The following is a 16195-nucleotide window of genomic DNA, read 5'->3' as shown; positions in this document are numbered from 1 at the left end:
TATGTAAGCATTTGGTAGATATATGTTTTACCGCGGTACATTCGAGATGAAATGAATAGCGTGGGAACTGAAATTCTGGGAAGAACACACGCTGAAGGGTAATAGACCTTTCCGAGGTAAAAAAGAGGGGTAGGCAACACTCACTATTGAGATACACACTCTCACGATACAAAAAGAGTACAGGGCAGACCACTTTATATTTCATTTCTTACTTAAATCGAAATGGTCTATTCCGAGGGGCTAGCGGCTCTCAGATTCCTTCATGGTATGGATACCGGTTACTGATAATGCGCGTAATCATTTAAGTACTGTTAAGTGCAACGCTTAAAAACATAAGGCACACGGTGTCCGGCAATTACCTCCAGCGAAGTGACTATTCAACAAAATTCACTTCTTCCTTCTTTATCTATTCCTACAGTAACTTACCGACAAACAAAAAAATTCCGATTTCAAAAAAATAAATAAAAGATATTTCACAATAAAGTGATATATTTCAAAATCGAAACTACTGAAAGGTCAGGGTTAATGTTTCAAATAGATATGGTTCACTCTCCTTAGTTCTTATCAGCCCAATTACCACGTCGGCAAAATGAAAAGGGCACCTATCCCCAGCCACCTACGTCATAAATTAACTCCATCATAGGTAAGGTTACTAAAGAAAGAGGTTATGGAAAGAAAATGCTTGCCCATGAGGAGCATACCTATATTTTGAATTTGACACGCGACAATTAAAGTTTAAACTTGACCCTTGAGCTATCTCGAAGAGCGGTCATAGGCTTTCTTACACCATAGGCCATGACGTGTTAACATTGCAGGGTCATGGTCGTGCAACCACTCTATAATGGTCACTTTGGACTTTTGAAAATTTTCCATCCAAGGCGTAACCTTTCACTTTAGTACGTTTTTTAAGCCATTAACCTCATAAAAAGGGGCAAGAAAATAAATCAAAGGTCTGGGAAAATAGAGCCAAAATAAAAACAACAACTGCAGTTTGCAAAGGATAGAACGCTATTGAGAATGTTAGACTATAGTAGTTATAACGTTGCAAACTGCGGTTGAACAGCATCATAAGTTAGTAATATATATTTCATAAGTATAACATTTGTAATACCCGAGCACTGACCACAATTTTACAGCCCAATCTCTAAATTAAAGTCTGTACTAAGCATTTGTATATAGCAGCTCTATGTAAATCTCACAGTGATTAATGTCTAACTTATAGAATCTTATTAACCTATGTAAACTTTTACCCTATCTATTGGTTATAATTTACTAAACACAAATAAAAAAATCTCGCACTGAACTAACAAATTGGGGGTGGGGAGGGGTCTACGGTTTTGTTAAATATATTTGAGACAGTGAGTCACAGGACCCCAGTCATAAAAAGTAAAAGCGCTTGGAACAAAAAGTTTTAAAACCGTGGGAATAAGTTTTGAAATTCAGTTTGTCTGAAGGAACGGGTGCGCTTGGTTTAGTTTGGTTTCGGTGCTGAAGGAAAAAAGATGCAAAACGGTCAATATTTTCGTAACTTCGCGATGGCACAACAGGAAAACTCTAGATGGTTCGATGTTAGGGGGAACTCTAGATTACCCCTAGATCACGGTAATTCCACCTTTTCTGATGGAGCAACTGGGGAACCTTCAATAAGTTCAATTCCGATCGAAGATATTAACCAATATCTTAAAGACAGTCCTTACAATTGTAATTACTGCGTGCAAGTTATTCAAGAAGGTCCTGTTAGAAGAATGCATTATGAGCAATGCTTGCCAAAGAAACAAGGTATTTATTAATCAATTTTAAAAGATAATAGTTCACTTTCCCTTTAATTGCGAGATCGTTTCGTCAATATTAAATTCCCACGCTTATGCTTCAATTAATAAAACGATAGGTTTTACTAAATTTGCTCTCCGCAGAGTTGAGTTGTCAGGCCCAATGTGAGCTAAGTTAATTAGGTACTGAAAGATTCAAACTGAACTCTTTCTCGTTAGTCTCATCAAAGAGTTCAGAAAGAGGGGGAGTTGAAGCTAGCAGCTTTGGCATTTTGGGACGGAGTTCTCGCTTTAATTTTTATGCGCCATCGAAAGCTTAGGGGAAAACTTTAGAAAGTGAGAACACTCCGTCAAGCCTTCTACTGCCCCTCTTTGGTTTCATGGTTCACAAACGGTCTGTAAAATCATAGAGAGGAGTGGAACTAAATAGTTCTCGATTTTAAAGTTTTCCTTTCAACTTCCGGTGTGCGCGCATTTTTCTCTGCCCTCTTATTGGTTGAAATACGGTGAACACGATATTTGGAGGACAATATAACAAATAATAAAGAAAAACGAGAACTCTCAAAAATTGGTTGTCAAAGATGCTAGCGTCAAATCCCTCCCTTCTTTATAACCTCTTCGGTAAAATTAGTTCAACAATAAATCAATCAATCTAAATTAATTGAAATTTCACCCACAATTCAACCCTATGTAAATGATTGCGAGTCAACCATCTATTATTTTTCTTTCAGAGAAGAGAATGCGGAAGGAGCAAATACAGTTACAAAAACGTGCCATGGAATCCAACTTCAGCTTCTTGTTTAAATCTCCTTCAACTCCATACGGTGATCAGTTAAGCGCGGGAAAATTACAATCGCCGAACATTCAATCTCCACGCGTACCAAATTTCACGCCTGGTCGCTCGGCCAGCGAAGATGACATCTATGGAGGCGTCATATTTGACGAGCGTATTGATAACCCCATAGAAGTCGTCTCTCCTGATGAAACGTACCGAAGGTTGCCTTACGTTAGAAGTATGACTTCTCCGACTGAAAATACTGAAGAAGCGGTCAAACACGCGTGTACCGAATTACCTTCGCCGCCTTATCAAGCTTTCCATGAAGCCGAACAAGTACCGCCACGTGGTTTTCGGGCAATTACCAAGAAGTCTACCGGTGCCAATCAAGCAGACTTAATAGTTTTCAGTCCCGGTAAGAAATGGATTTGGTAATCTTAGAGGCTTGGATAGTTTACACACATGGATGATCCGTGACAATTACACCAGAAGGCCTGGCTACCTGTCGGACAAAAGCCTCCTGGTGTAAATGGTATGAATCCTTCATGTGTTTCGGGGTTCTTATAATTTGAGGGAACAAATCTATTTCAAATTAACCAATCATTTAACTCGACGAATAATTTCGCAATCATTTCAGAAGAAGTCTCGGAGCTTTACGCCAACCCTCGTAGTCGAGCTTTGCCCAATGAAACTCAGACCCGAATCTCGGGCACCAGCAGTAAGCGGGAAAAAAATTCCGATGGAAATCTTAACTAACTTTTCTGATCTTACTAACATAGCCAGTCCCGACCCGAAACCTGTTTCCTTTGTTAAGCCTATTTCTACCGATTGACATTCGTGGAATTAGGCTTAGCTTTGATTACGATGGTAATTTAAAGAATCTTAGCCGACTTTATTTCTTTTATCTATATTTCTAGATGTTTTCCGCATGCTACCAAACTTTTCGAAAGATAACTATAATTACAATTTAAAATTAAGATCCGTTTAATTAAAATTAGAAAAACGTCCAGTTCTTCGGGGTTGCGAATTCTGTAGGAGCAATGGTGACAATAAGGCTTTCATCATGAGTCATAATCTAAAGGACAAAAAAACCAAGTTCATCACGTGCCCAATTTTGAGGGATTACACCTGTACAATTTGCGGAGCTACGGGGAACAACGCCCATACTCAAAGCTACTGTCCCAAAAACCCTTGTAAATACAACATGGTGCAACTTAAAAAAACACCACGCAATTCTACAGGACTTCGCAGCAGACGTATTTCTCGTTAATTACGGGACGTTTCTTTTTTTCAAAATGCATATATTTTTTAATTACTCTTAGGCCTACTTTAATCGCTACTTAGCTAACTCGTAAGATGAACATTTTAAGCTACTTTTTAAACACACGTGGGTTTTATTTTTTGTACCATTTTCAAACTGCACTTGAAAGAATCTCCCCCCCCCCCCAAAAAAAACCCTGCTAGCTTTCATATACTTATAAAAAATATGCTTCTCAAGCATAACTTATTTTTTAAATACACATTTCTGTAAAATACTTCGTATCTCTTAAAAGCTTCGATAATAAAAATAAAATTAAAAAATATATACTTTTTAGTTTTTTTTCTCCATTCATAATTAAAGAAAAGTTCAGTTAACATAACATTACACCTTAAAAGAAAGGAATTTTTCTAAATATATTTAAGGAAATTAATGTTTTCTTCTTACTAAATAATTAGTATTAAAAACGAGGTCTACATACTACTCCATCCCCCATTAGTTCTTAAGGTATAACATACCTTAAAAGAACGGACTTTTCAATACTATGTTACGTGATCTTTAACTTTTCCATAAATATAACGTACTCTTATATGAATTTGAATAATTTCGGTATTATCATTTAAAATTCTAATTAGCCCAAGAGTAAAATTTTTAAATACTCAACGTGTAATCATTAGGTCTTGTCTAATTCTTCCACCTATTGTAAATCTTCTGGTAATATTCCCTTTAGATATGCGGTAGTTTCGGTGGGTTTTGATTTAAAAATAAACTCCAATATTATTCATACAACTTGTTGAACTTCTCTTTTCAACTTTTATTGTGTACATAACTTAAAAATATTTTTTCGTCAATTTGTGTCGCTTATGAAAACAAAGGGTTAAAGTCGAAAACATGGAAAGATAAAAACACGCGCAGGGTTTCGCCATATGAGAATTGGATTATCCAGAAATTTCAAAGTTCAAAGTTCAAAGTAAGCCCAAAAATTCGGGGTCTTTGATATGGGAAATTAAACTATTTTACTGATGGAGTCCGGGTTCAGTACACCAGGGAAGCTAGTCAACTTGCACTGCCCCTAGCGGTACTTCTTGGCGCGAGGGAGAATACCCCAATGGCTGCCTCGCCCCCGAGTGTTGGTTTCTCTGTTTGTAATAAATGAATTTGTCTATTGACTATATAGCCTCCCGCGTGTAGTGAACTTGGGCTCCATCTGGCGTTGCTTCTTGACGCGAGGGAGAATACCCCAATGGCGCCCTGTGTGTTGGTTCTCTGTATGTAATTTCTGAAATGGTCTATTTCAAGTCAAAATAGCTACTCTTCCGTTGATCCGAATATCCACAACGGTTTATTTTTGAGAAGTTTTGGTCTAACAATCAAGCACTAGAAAAATCGTAAACTGACATCGCATTATACGCCCTTAGCTACCTTAAACTTCAGTGCAGTGTTGCCAGGCCCTACTATGTGAGTAAAGTTGGTCAAGTACTGATTCAAACTGAACTATATACTAGCCTTTCTTTCTGCAATCTCTTGAATCACCAATGGCCTGGCAACACTGAGGGGACAGCAAAAAACCCCTTTAGTTCAAACTTTTTCGCGAAGAGAAACATTTTTCAAAAGGCCCCTCAAAGATGGATAGTTTCAAAATAGTATATTACCAAAAAAAAGGAGTATTTATGAAAATATGAAATTATTTTGTTACAAAATATTTCTTGATTTGAGCCCCTCCTCCTAAACTTGATACTTGACTATAGAATTAAGGGTAGGAAATACCTTTCATTGTCCTTTCCCCAGTGCCCTAACACAAACGTATCAATAGGTGAACTTTACTCCTTATCAGTGGTAAAAGACCAACAACAAAGTACAGTCCGGTAAAATGACCCTGATGCTTCAAGTAGCCGGCTATAAAAGCGAAGGACTTGGGCGTTTGGGTTCATCTTGACTTTGGTAATCCTTGTTAGCAGTACTTCACAATTCAATCTCGAAAAGCCGCTGTGCTATCCAGCTAGATTCCGGTGAAATTCAAATGGAGAACATTGAACAAATTCGTAAGAACCTTTTTTTTTATTTCCATTTTTTTTATAAATTATTAGCTATACCAGGGAGCCCACTCTTAAATTTATATTCCTTATAGGAAAAATAGGAATTTTTTTCCGGAATTATAGGATTTTACAGGAGAAAAAATGTGTTTTTATAGGAAAATATAGGACTAAAAATGCTCTAATATAATACAATTTTGGGCTTAAACTATGTAGAAAAATCCCAAAAAATAAAAAATAACAAATTGGATTTTACTTTGAAAACTTAGAAGAACTTAATTAAAATATAACATAATATAATATATAAAAAATCCTAAGCGAGCTCCACAATTTCGGTGTCTATTCAAATGTGATCTCGATAAAAAAAAAGCTAAATTTTGATAAATCTAAAAAAAAAGTGATTGTAAATCTAAAAAAAAAGTGCTTGTAAATCTAAAAAAAAAAGTGCTTGTAAATCTAAAAAAAAGTGCTTGTAAATCTAAAAAAAAGTGCTTGTAATTTAGATAGGTGTTCGCGGACCCACCTTTGAGGAACTCAACCAAACCACTTCTAAAACATTACTGATATCAACCATGCAGTTTGGTCAAATTCGGTATCGAATTGTGCACAAAGAACCACTTTCTTATATATATAAATAAGATTATCTAAAAATAAATAATAAAAATAAAACAGTCAAAAGTGGTTTTCTTTTTCGAGTAGTGAGCTTCTGTAGTTAGACTAAAAAAATATAGAAAACTAAACTAAGCCTTGTCTCAAAATATCAAAAAAGTTAAATCTGTATAATATTTAGTAATTCCCTTTTCTTTAATCTTTGTTTTTAAAATAAGCCACAATCGATAAATCGATCTGGCAGCAAATGATAGACAAACCTATTATGTCCTGAAGGCATTTTCTATCACATAAGTTCAGCATCTCCTCTTAATTAATTACCGAAAAACAACCGACTTAAACCATTAACATCCCATAATGAATAACGTCAAAGAAAATCGAAAAAGGATAGAGGGAGTAATACCCCGATTTCGGCTCCGCAAAACTTTCCCTTCTTCCGTCGAAACAGAGCCAATATAACCAAAGTATATTCAACATTATTCTTTAAGCCTTTGCGAGACTCTCAGTCTATTGACTTCCAGGCGGGAAACAAAAGGTATAAGAAAAGGTAAATGACTGGGGTCCCAAAGAACCATTTTTCAGAAAATGACTCGTGGGGATATTGATAGTCGCGTATAGGCCGAGATAGAAAGCTTGCCCTGGACACCATGGATACTCGAATTGGAATGGTTAGTCAGAAGTACATAATACTTCTGTTCGAGAGAAGTGTACCAGCACGAAGCGGGGTAATTGTAACATGATTCTTCCAAAAATCAGGAGCATTTAGAGCAAGGTTACTAATTTCTCTGATTAGGCCTAACCAAAAACCCACAGTGAATCTAGCACGTTCCCTTATTAACTATTTCCCATATCCGGTTTGATCTCTACTCCCTCTCCATCAAACTTTTAACGTCACTTCCGGAAGATTCTAGGGATTGTTAATGTTAAAATTATATTTAATAATTACAAGAAAATTACTACAGTGAATGGCACGCTGTTTTCTAAATAGATTTTAAAACTTCAAATACAGAGGAGCTTTAGGTTTGAAGGGCTTCTTTATCTTTAACCATCGTATTTCAAATAAGCATGCCAACATAGGCTAGTGAATTACGCTAGAGCATGTTAGAGAAAATAAGCTCTACTAAACGCGAAAGAAAATTTCCATAGAGAACGATGTCATCCTTCAAACTATATTACTCGCTTACAAACGGGATGCCTAATAAGAATCAAGCTAGTTACTTGACACAAAGGCTTAGGAAAAAGGAACCTAATTTAAGCCTTGGCTTTAGAGTCGGGTTAGGTAAGGTTAGGAGTATCTTGTAGGTTAGATAATGACAAGCAACGACGTTAGGGTCCTTTATTTAACAAGGCTAAAATAATATGTTTATGTAAGGTGTCTGAGAATTTGGAAGAGTTAGGCTTAAGGTGTCGGTCGACACTGTTGTCTTGGTGATAGCCCATTTGTTTTACATTTTTGGTATAAATTTAGACTACTTTAGCAACAATGAGGCTACGTAAACACCAAGAATATATGTATAAATCATTTTGAACGGGCCGAAGTCAAAATAGCTATAAACTGTCAAATTAAATCTATATAGTCAATTTAAACTAATAAGACGACTAAAGTACCATAATTAAGCTGCGAGATTGTTAATATCTGTATAAATTCTCCACCAAAAACCTCACATTATGACAGCCTTAATCTGTATTACCTGTCCAGTCTATACGTAAACGTTGATAAATGAAAAAATTTTCGTCATGAACACCGGAGTTCGGCAGATGAAGCAATTTACAGGGGCTCATAAGAAAAGCATTAGGAGCTTTGCCCCTATAAGGTGGCTACACCAATTTCTTCGTAAATTTTTACTTTGTAGATAACTTTATCGCGAACCATTATTACAGACTTTTCTAAAAGGGATCTTCTTGTGCTAATAGAGAGAAAATAAATATTCATTCATTAATTTTGGAATAGTATCCGAAAGAGAAAAAAAATGAAATGTATAGTGCTGGAGTTTTTGGATAGATGTCACCCTAGGTTCAGGAGCTCCTTATTTCCTCAATAGAACAGAGAGAGAGCTAAGCAAGAGGAGGAGAAACTTCAATATTAGCAGAAATACATGTATTTCTGATATTAGGGTATAGCCTTGACTGTTCACCGGTCCCAAGTAGTTTACTCAACTCAAGTTAACTCATCTAAATTAGTCAACAACATTCTACTCCTCTTTGGTAAGTGGGCCGTTATTTTCCGGAAACAGATTGCTAGTTCCCGGAAGTACGAAACAGTTAAAATTGACCTTTAAGGATTTAAAGAATTGACACTTGTTATCTGGATTATTTTTTTGAGCTCATGTACCCTAACCCATTTCCACTTCTTTCTCTCCCTCCCTCTCTGATGAACGAGATATTTTTACAGAAACCTAAACACGACTTCACACCGTTTTGCAAAAAGACCTTCTTGGTCCCAAACTTCCTCAATACACAATAGAAATTTTGCCAACGCATCAAGAGTTCTTTCTCGCAGACTCTTCCATTTTAATAGAAAAGTTTCAAGTATTTTTTTTTATCTTCAACTACTAGCTATAGTAGATCCTCAAATTCGCAGTATCCCATATTTCCAGGGGTGCTCTAATGTCACGAACAGACTTGGTCTAGAGTCAGGGTGCACCAATCAAAATGGGTCTAAGTATGCCTGAACAAAAAGTAATGACACCTCATTTGGAGGACGCGCGAGAAAAGGTTCCGAGAGGCTAAAGTGCGCGATACAATAGAGCAGAAGTAAATTATCGCGAAGTTTAACATGAAATTCCATGATAAATATTACAGGGTGTTTCTGATAAGTCGGCCATAAATTATGGCGGATGTTCTTTAGGCGATTTTGGGTCGAAAATCTAATTTCTATCTCCATTTTGCCACAAGGGACACTGTTTTCAAGTTAAGATTGGATGCAGTATTTTATTGATGACCCCTGAAATTTTATTAAGAAACTGATTTAGACAATTATTTCTAATTTAAACACTCAAATCATAACTCGAAAACAGCGTCCCGGACGGCAAAATGGAGATAGAAGTTACATTTTCGACTCAAAATCAGAAACACCCTGTATATTTCAGAAATTTTTATGTCGTGGACATGAAGATTGCACTTAATCTAAGCTTTTAATCACTATAACAAACTAAAATACTTGTTGCCGCACTTAAGTACCACTTCAATAAATCTTTAAAGCTATTTCATAGTTTCAGGTTAATAAACTTCAAATGTCTAGGCCTATGAGTACTTGAAAAAATATTGATAGCTTTCGAGGCTCAAAAATATTTTCAAGAAAATATATTTTAGATTTTTTTTATGGCAAGTAGGAAATGAATAGAAAATCCGAAGAAATAGATTGCGCATCCAATGTTATTTTTACATAGAGTTAGATCAGTAGAATATAGTATGGTCTTGCTCATACGTGTCTATAATTTTAGTCCGATATTTCAAGGCAAGTTTGCACTATATATTAAAGTACGTTTCCTGTTATACCTGCATTTAGGTGAACCATACCTTCCGTCGTGTTATATACTTAGTTTGAAATATATTCTAATAATATTCGTTCTTACCTTGCACGAGTTCTTCGCTAGCTTTAAATATATATGTATATATTTTTTTTCATCTGAAAATTTTCCTTCTTTCCAGTCTGGAAAATTTGGAGAGCGCCTTACGAGTCTTCATTCTGCAAAATTAAATGAAATATTCATTTTTATATTATGCTAATATTTGACTAAGATATTTTATTTTAATTGCGAAGTATAAACGGCACTTGAAGGGAAAATTAAACTGAAAAATGTTGATAAACGAGCCATACAGTTTATGAGAGCAAATCAGTTCAACCAGGTTCAACGTACTATACTATCCGTTATCCCTTTAATTTAGTCATAAATTATTGAGCCTGTTTAAAATTTTTAGTTCAAACATACATCATTAGACTGCTGGGTTATCCAGAGAGAAGAATTGACGTTAAATTAACAGACAAAGGCTTAGCTTAGTTTCGTTCCTGATGAAGGAATATTTTTGGGGAAAAAAGACGAAATTACGGAAATAGAAAAATTGCGATAAGAATGAATAGAATGGACCCTGAACAGCCGGAATGGGTGGAAAGGGGTAAGGAAGAGAAGTTCTTAATTTATTTGTTAATTAAGAAAAAGGGAAAAGGCCCAGGACCTTGCTACGAGTGTCTAGAAGAGCGTTGAGAGACCCGCCGAAACTCTTAGAGCTCTCTAGATTCTAGAATGGAAGGGACACCCCAAAAGCCCTTGTTCTTATTTTCCCAGCGCTCCTTCATAAGAGCAGGGACTTTGAGAAGTAGTTTTAATGAAAAGTATGTTAATTTGGTGCCGCGAATTGGAAGAAGTATCTCGATTAGACGTATAAGCTTCCATAGGGACACGCGATGTTCAAAACAATTCGGAAAACTTTGATAAAAAAGAAACTAGCAAACTTTGGAACTGAATGAGACTGAATCAAACAGAACTACATGTTTTTCAGGCTGTTGTAGATAGCGGTTGAATTGAACTCACTGGCAACACTTGTCCGCGCACAATCTATAGTGGCGCTTAAGTTAAGATTTTTCGCAAGAGCTTCTTGATGAAACATATTTTGTCTACCGAAGTATTCTCCCAGGTTCGAAACGCGGGCATCCCAGCGCATCTTTAAATATTTTGGGTTGCAAGGAGGACCATGCCAGGGGAGGGTTTGGGAAGGGAGTCCAGCTTCACTTGGAAAACAATAGTCTCGAGAGTCCTCTTTAGGGGTTTTTGAATAGCAGCCACGCTATTAAGAGGTTGCTATTAAACGCCCCCTTAAAAATCCCAGGGGCTGATAATATTTTAATAATAGGCCCGAGTGAATAGACTAGGGAAGGCATTTATAAGGCTTCTCGATCCCTCCTCCATTTTTGCCTGTCTGGAAAATACAAATTAAATTTTGCGCCTTGTCAATCATAAACGGGCCTTATAGGGAGCGTAACCTTCGGGGGTGTTCATTAGGTTTGACCCTGAACTATAATTAATACCCATTTTCTATAGAAAAAATTAATTGAAAGCGATAGAAAAGTGTAATTTTCACTATGGTTTTAAATACTCGAAAATGTGGAAGTATTTTTTATAGTTTTAAAACGAAAAACATTTTATTGGAAAAGATATGTAGCTCGGGTTTGGTATTTGGTAGTATCAGAGTGTGCCGGTGTTGAGGAAGGTCCAATTAAATACTTATCCGGTCAAGAATGCTGGAATTAATATTCAAAACGAAGCCAGCAATCACCGCCTGCTTGCAAAATTAATTCAAATAAACAGCAGTATTTTACCCTTACCCTTCGAATCAGGGAAACCTCCTATTAATTTAAAGCCCTCGAAAAATCTCAATTTCCAACTTAATTAATTGAACTCCATTAACTTTAATGAAGATTACAACGAGTCGGAAGGAAGTGAAACAAGAGGGTTTTCTGGGGATAACAGCGGGGAAAAGCCTCGTTAATTTTTACCTTCTCAAAAAGGGGTTAACAAATTAAAAGATCTCGGGGATGAGAGAGAGAGAAGGGTCGAAATTAAACTTCAAACGCTCGATTAAGGTTTACGATTTTTGGGACAGCGCGGGAACGTACCGTGGGGAAACAGTGGATTAACCAATGGGGTTCCTAGAAAAGGTCTAATAGTAAAAATGGACGAAAATCGACGATCCACCGAAATAGCGGGCTATATAGTGGGTTCTTTATTATCACGATTTCTAGTAAAGAGGCGCCCTCTATATAATCAGGGGAATGTGAACATTTTATTGGCCAAATTCCCCCCCCCCTCTGGCCATCTTTATGTACAGGGCTGATCGTAAAATAAACGTGAACCCGGAGAGAACATACCCCATTTAAAGGGACACTAAACCCGCCCAACAAATTCACCTCGTGTATCATCCTAATTGCGCCAGGGTCCAATCAGTGAGGGGAGCCCATACAAGTGTTCCCTAACTAAAGATGCAATTTTTAATTGACTATGGAATCTTCGTATTACGGTCTTTAGGTTGTATTTAAGTATTACTTTCATTGTTGGAGTATGGTAACGGCATTAGGCCTAAAGCCCAATGACAAACAAAGGCAGCTACCGCCGCTGCACCGAGGAGATTTTGGAGAAATGCCTCTTTCCCCGCGCTCTCTCTCTCTCTGTTATACAATTTGAAATGATAGTGAGTCATCGGTGCAATATAAGCTGCCACCCCTTGATGACTCAATTCGCCGCTCGAGGGCACCAACGACGTTTTTCATTGGCGAATTAGACCAGGGCTTAAGAAAAAGGAGCGTTTCCCCCGGTTGCCTAATAATAAAAAGGACCTTTGTCGTAAATAAACGAGTTACGATCAGTTCGAGAAAATGGCCGGGGTTCAAATCTCGCGCTCATGTTGCCATGGTAACGCGAGAATCGCTTAACTACCAACTGTCTCTTCAACATGTTTATATCATTTTTATTAGGCTTAGCTAGCTAACCACCATTTGCAATTAGAAGTTTGGAGCGACATCTCTCCTTCTCAAATGATACGTAAGTTACCGAACTGTTGCCAATAGAACTGAAAAAAATACCGGATACCAAACAATTCTAAATTAGCATAATCTTATTTCATGACGTCATCAGGGTCTCCAAATTAGTTTTTAGAAAAAGAAGGGCCAGGGACCATAATATAGTGAAAATAAGATTTGCAGAATGAGTCAGTCTAATTTCCTGAATAGAAATAGGCCCTCACTACAAATTCAAGCCATCGCGGTGAAGTTGGGGAAAGACTTACAAATACACCTACATTTTCAAGTCCAAGGCCCACGAAAATGCAAACTTATTCAGATTGGTAAAATTATAACACCTAACAGTTGTATATAGCAATATGGAAAACTACATAGCATAATACTAACGCATGGCACAAACGTACGCTTTTAAAAAAGGATTATAACCCCCGCGATATAACGGAACATAGGCACTCGAAAAATAAAAGGACCAAGGCGTAGCTATAGACCTACTCTACTATACTCTAACCCTAAATAGTAAAATCAGCTCTTCATAAGATGTGCGCGAGCTAACAGGAGAGATTTGGGGAAATATGTTCCCTTTCATGTCGGAAGCCAGACAGATTGGATCATAGTCACTCCTATGGGGGTGAAGCCCCTTGAATGTAGGCTTTTCAATTGAGAGGAGAGATTCAAAGTCCCGAGTTCTCGTCTATAGTCAGAAGGGAAGGTGGGGAGTAAGAAAATTTAAATTGCTAACTATATGGGGTTCGAGACTGGAAAAGGATTAGTGGAAGGAACCTTGAATGCCTGCGAGGAATTTTACTTAGATTTCTCTCTGTACTTTGTTTACTAAAATGGAGACAGAGCCTAGCAAAGCTAGATCGTACATTGATACACTTACAAGGGTAAATTAACCTAAGGAGTATGAAACTACAATAGTTCAAGTGCAGGGAAAATTATTAGAGAGAATAGCTTTAGATGGTAAATCATCTATAGTTTATGTTTCTGGTCTCATCGTGCACGTTTTCTATCTTGAACGTCGAGTTTCGATTCTTTTCACATCTTAGAGAAACTGTTCCGGATATAGGTTCGAGAGAATGGCCGAGTAGTGCACTACTTCGTTAATTTACTCATGGTATATAAACAAATTTTAAACAATCCCATCTATCCTCGCTTTTCGGCATATTACTTATATTTTAGAGAACAAAATCCTTCCGCACCTTATTCAAAGCGGTGGTTTCTACTTTATACTATATATTGCTAATGGTATGTATATTGCTTTCCTTAAATTTTGTATTGAATAGTACACAACGGTCTTCTCTTTAATAACTCGGCTGAGAATTTTATAGAAGAGCGTGTCACTTCTAAAAGACACTGATATCCAAGGTGGAATTATTTCAAAGTAAAGGGTATCTGAATAGTCAAGTAAGATTGACTTTAGAAGCCATTGATAGACGAAAATAAGAGTCTCGATGCTCCGCAGATACCCGTAGGCAAATGAAAGAGAATTCCAAACCCCGAAATATTATACATTAAAGATAAGATATCATTTCATATATACGGGGAGAATCAAAACTTATATACGAATATTGCGTTATATAAGATGCATTAGGATAAAATTTACAGAAAATATTATAATTTACTAATGGAGTTTACTATTTACAGCGCTACGAGGGAGTTTTAAAAGCATAGTTCAAAGGCTGCCAAAAGCGCCATGGGAGCGTTCTAGAGCTGTAAATGCCAGGACTAACGCCGTCCTATTCAAATTAATAACCTAAAGGTACTATAATTTTAAAATCACAGTTAAATATAACCGTAGATATATTCGAATTTACATAAATTATTCTCAGTTTGTAAATTATGCTCTGACCTACGGTTTTAAATTTTCACAGCACTTTCTTACTGGGTTAGAAAGTCTTTCGATAACCTTTTATTGAAGGTCAAGAACAATGAACCCCAACTTTGCACTATTATTTTGAGGCGAACTGAGAAATAACAGAGGATACTCGACACACGCATGCAATGAAGGACCTACTGTAAAGAAAACCTTGCCACCATGACCTTGAAGAATATATTCAAGGTCATCAAAACTATACAGGACCATATCCATCAAAGCCCTCAGTATGGGTTTAAAACCACCTCGAAAAGAGACGTAAGCTTTTTTAACAGACCCAAATGATAACTCTGTCCAAGAGATTATTTTAGTGGTCGAAAGGCAAAGCCAATTTCATGGCAGGCTGTCAACCCGTACGGAAAATCCCATAGACACCCTTGGGACCAGACCCTCTTACGCGACCCCACTCTGTGTCAGTCCAAATACTAACTATCCCTAGTTGCCTTTATAAAACAATAAGGCTTTCCTAAGTACTTTGCGCGCGCGCCACAGTTTGGGTAAAAGCCAATCTATCATACTAACGGTGCACGCGTCGTCTTCTTGGACGTCTGCTTTAGCTTTTCTGATACCAAACCAGAAGTGAAAAAAATAAAAAAACGAAAAACATTGGGCCAGTATAAAACAGTGGCGGGAATGGTGCAGCAATTTTCAAGCTATGCCTCTACTCTAAAAGAAAACTCCAATTCATCAAAAATGTTGCCTTCTTTTAGTTTTAGTTTTTTTCTCTTACCGACATCCGACGTTGAAAAAGGTTTTTACAATTTTTTTTTTATTTTCAAGAAGCGCAAGGCTCAGTGCATCTAGATTTTTTTCCTTATCATATTTTTGAGCCTTTTTCACGCTTACGCAAAAGTGATCTCGACGTTATTATAAATAGATAAAGAAGGAGAAAGATACACTTTAGATCATACCAATTGATTGCCAAAACATCGTATGTAACTGATACTTAGTAAAAAAGTATTTTAGACGTTTTCTATAGGTGCATAGAATACCTAGACTGAGAGAGCTTCCAATTGGAGTTACAGCGTATTGACATTGATATATCTTCCTATTCATTTTCTCCTAATATACACGTTGCCAAGACTGGCGGAAAAGGTATAGTATACGCTAGGCAGCAACTTTAATCAAATTAGGCGTAATAAAACACGGTTATCAATATTATAATGAATTGCAGCACCATCGTCTATAGTACCCATAAGTAACATATACATGGTGTTTTTGATAAGTCTGCCATAAATTAAGGGGGATGTTTTTTGGACGAACGATTTTGAGTCGAAAATGCAACTTTTATGACAATTTGCAGTCCGGGTCACTGTTTTTGAGTTATGATTGGATGCAGTATTTTACGAATGATCCCTTAA

The 16195-nt window shown here is 36.8% G+C and overlaps 2 protein-coding genes across 4 annotated transcripts in view; one reads left to right on the top strand and one right to left on the bottom strand.

Moving 5' to 3' along the window:
- The window catches only part of LOC149623439 (GTP-binding protein 2), a 96784-nt gene that overhangs the window by 6471 nt on the left and 74118 nt on the right, over positions 1-16195 (bottom strand). For both annotated transcript variants that reach the window (XM_089853391.1, XM_089853392.1), the window contains exon 2: positions 10020-10132. The gene's annotated coding sequence lies outside the window, so the exon portion shown is untranslated. The remainder of the gene's footprint in view (positions 1-10019; positions 10133-16195) is intronic.
- LOC149623440 (uncharacterized) lies at positions 567-4128 on the top strand. 2 transcript variants are annotated; one of them, XM_089853408.1, is made up of 5 exons: positions 567-643; positions 1360-1779; positions 2501-2959; positions 3182-3262; positions 3462-3591. In XM_089853408.1, the coding sequence occupies exons 2-5, from the start codon at positions 1503-1505 to the stop codon at positions 3530-3532; spliced, it is 888 nt and encodes a 295-aa protein (XP_089709534.1). In that variant the 5' UTR covers positions 567-643; positions 1360-1502; the 3' UTR covers positions 3533-3591. The 2 variants fall into 2 exon arrangements, with proteins under 2 accessions (XP_089709534.1, XP_089709533.1); XM_089853407.1 differs by having other exon boundaries at positions 569-643; positions 3543-4128.

Source organism: Phalangium opilio, unplaced genomic scaffold, assembly GCF_054372755.1.
Source record: "Phalangium opilio isolate 3A_F unplaced genomic scaffold, DU_Popi_V2 ptg000113l_1, whole genome shotgun sequence".
NCBI classification, from domain to species: Eukaryota; Metazoa; Arthropoda; class Arachnida; order Opiliones; family Phalangiidae; genus Phalangium; species Phalangium opilio.
The sequence above is the reverse complement of the archived record's forward strand: the minus strand, read 5'-3'. Positions and strand labels throughout refer to the sequence as shown.

Coding starts and splice junctions, on each gene's coding strand:
- LOC149623440 (XM_089853407.1), top strand. CDS start 1,503: ATGCAAAACGGTCAATATTTTCGTAACTTCGCGATGGCACAACAGGAA. Junction 1,780..2,500: donor ATGCTTGCCAAAGAAACAAG/GTATTTATTAAT, acceptor TTTTTCTTTCAG/AGAAGAGAATGCGGAAGGAG. Junction 2,960..3,181: donor CTTAATAGTTTTCAGTCCCG/GTAAGAAATGGA, acceptor CAATCATTTCAG/AAGAAGTCTCGGAGCTTTAC.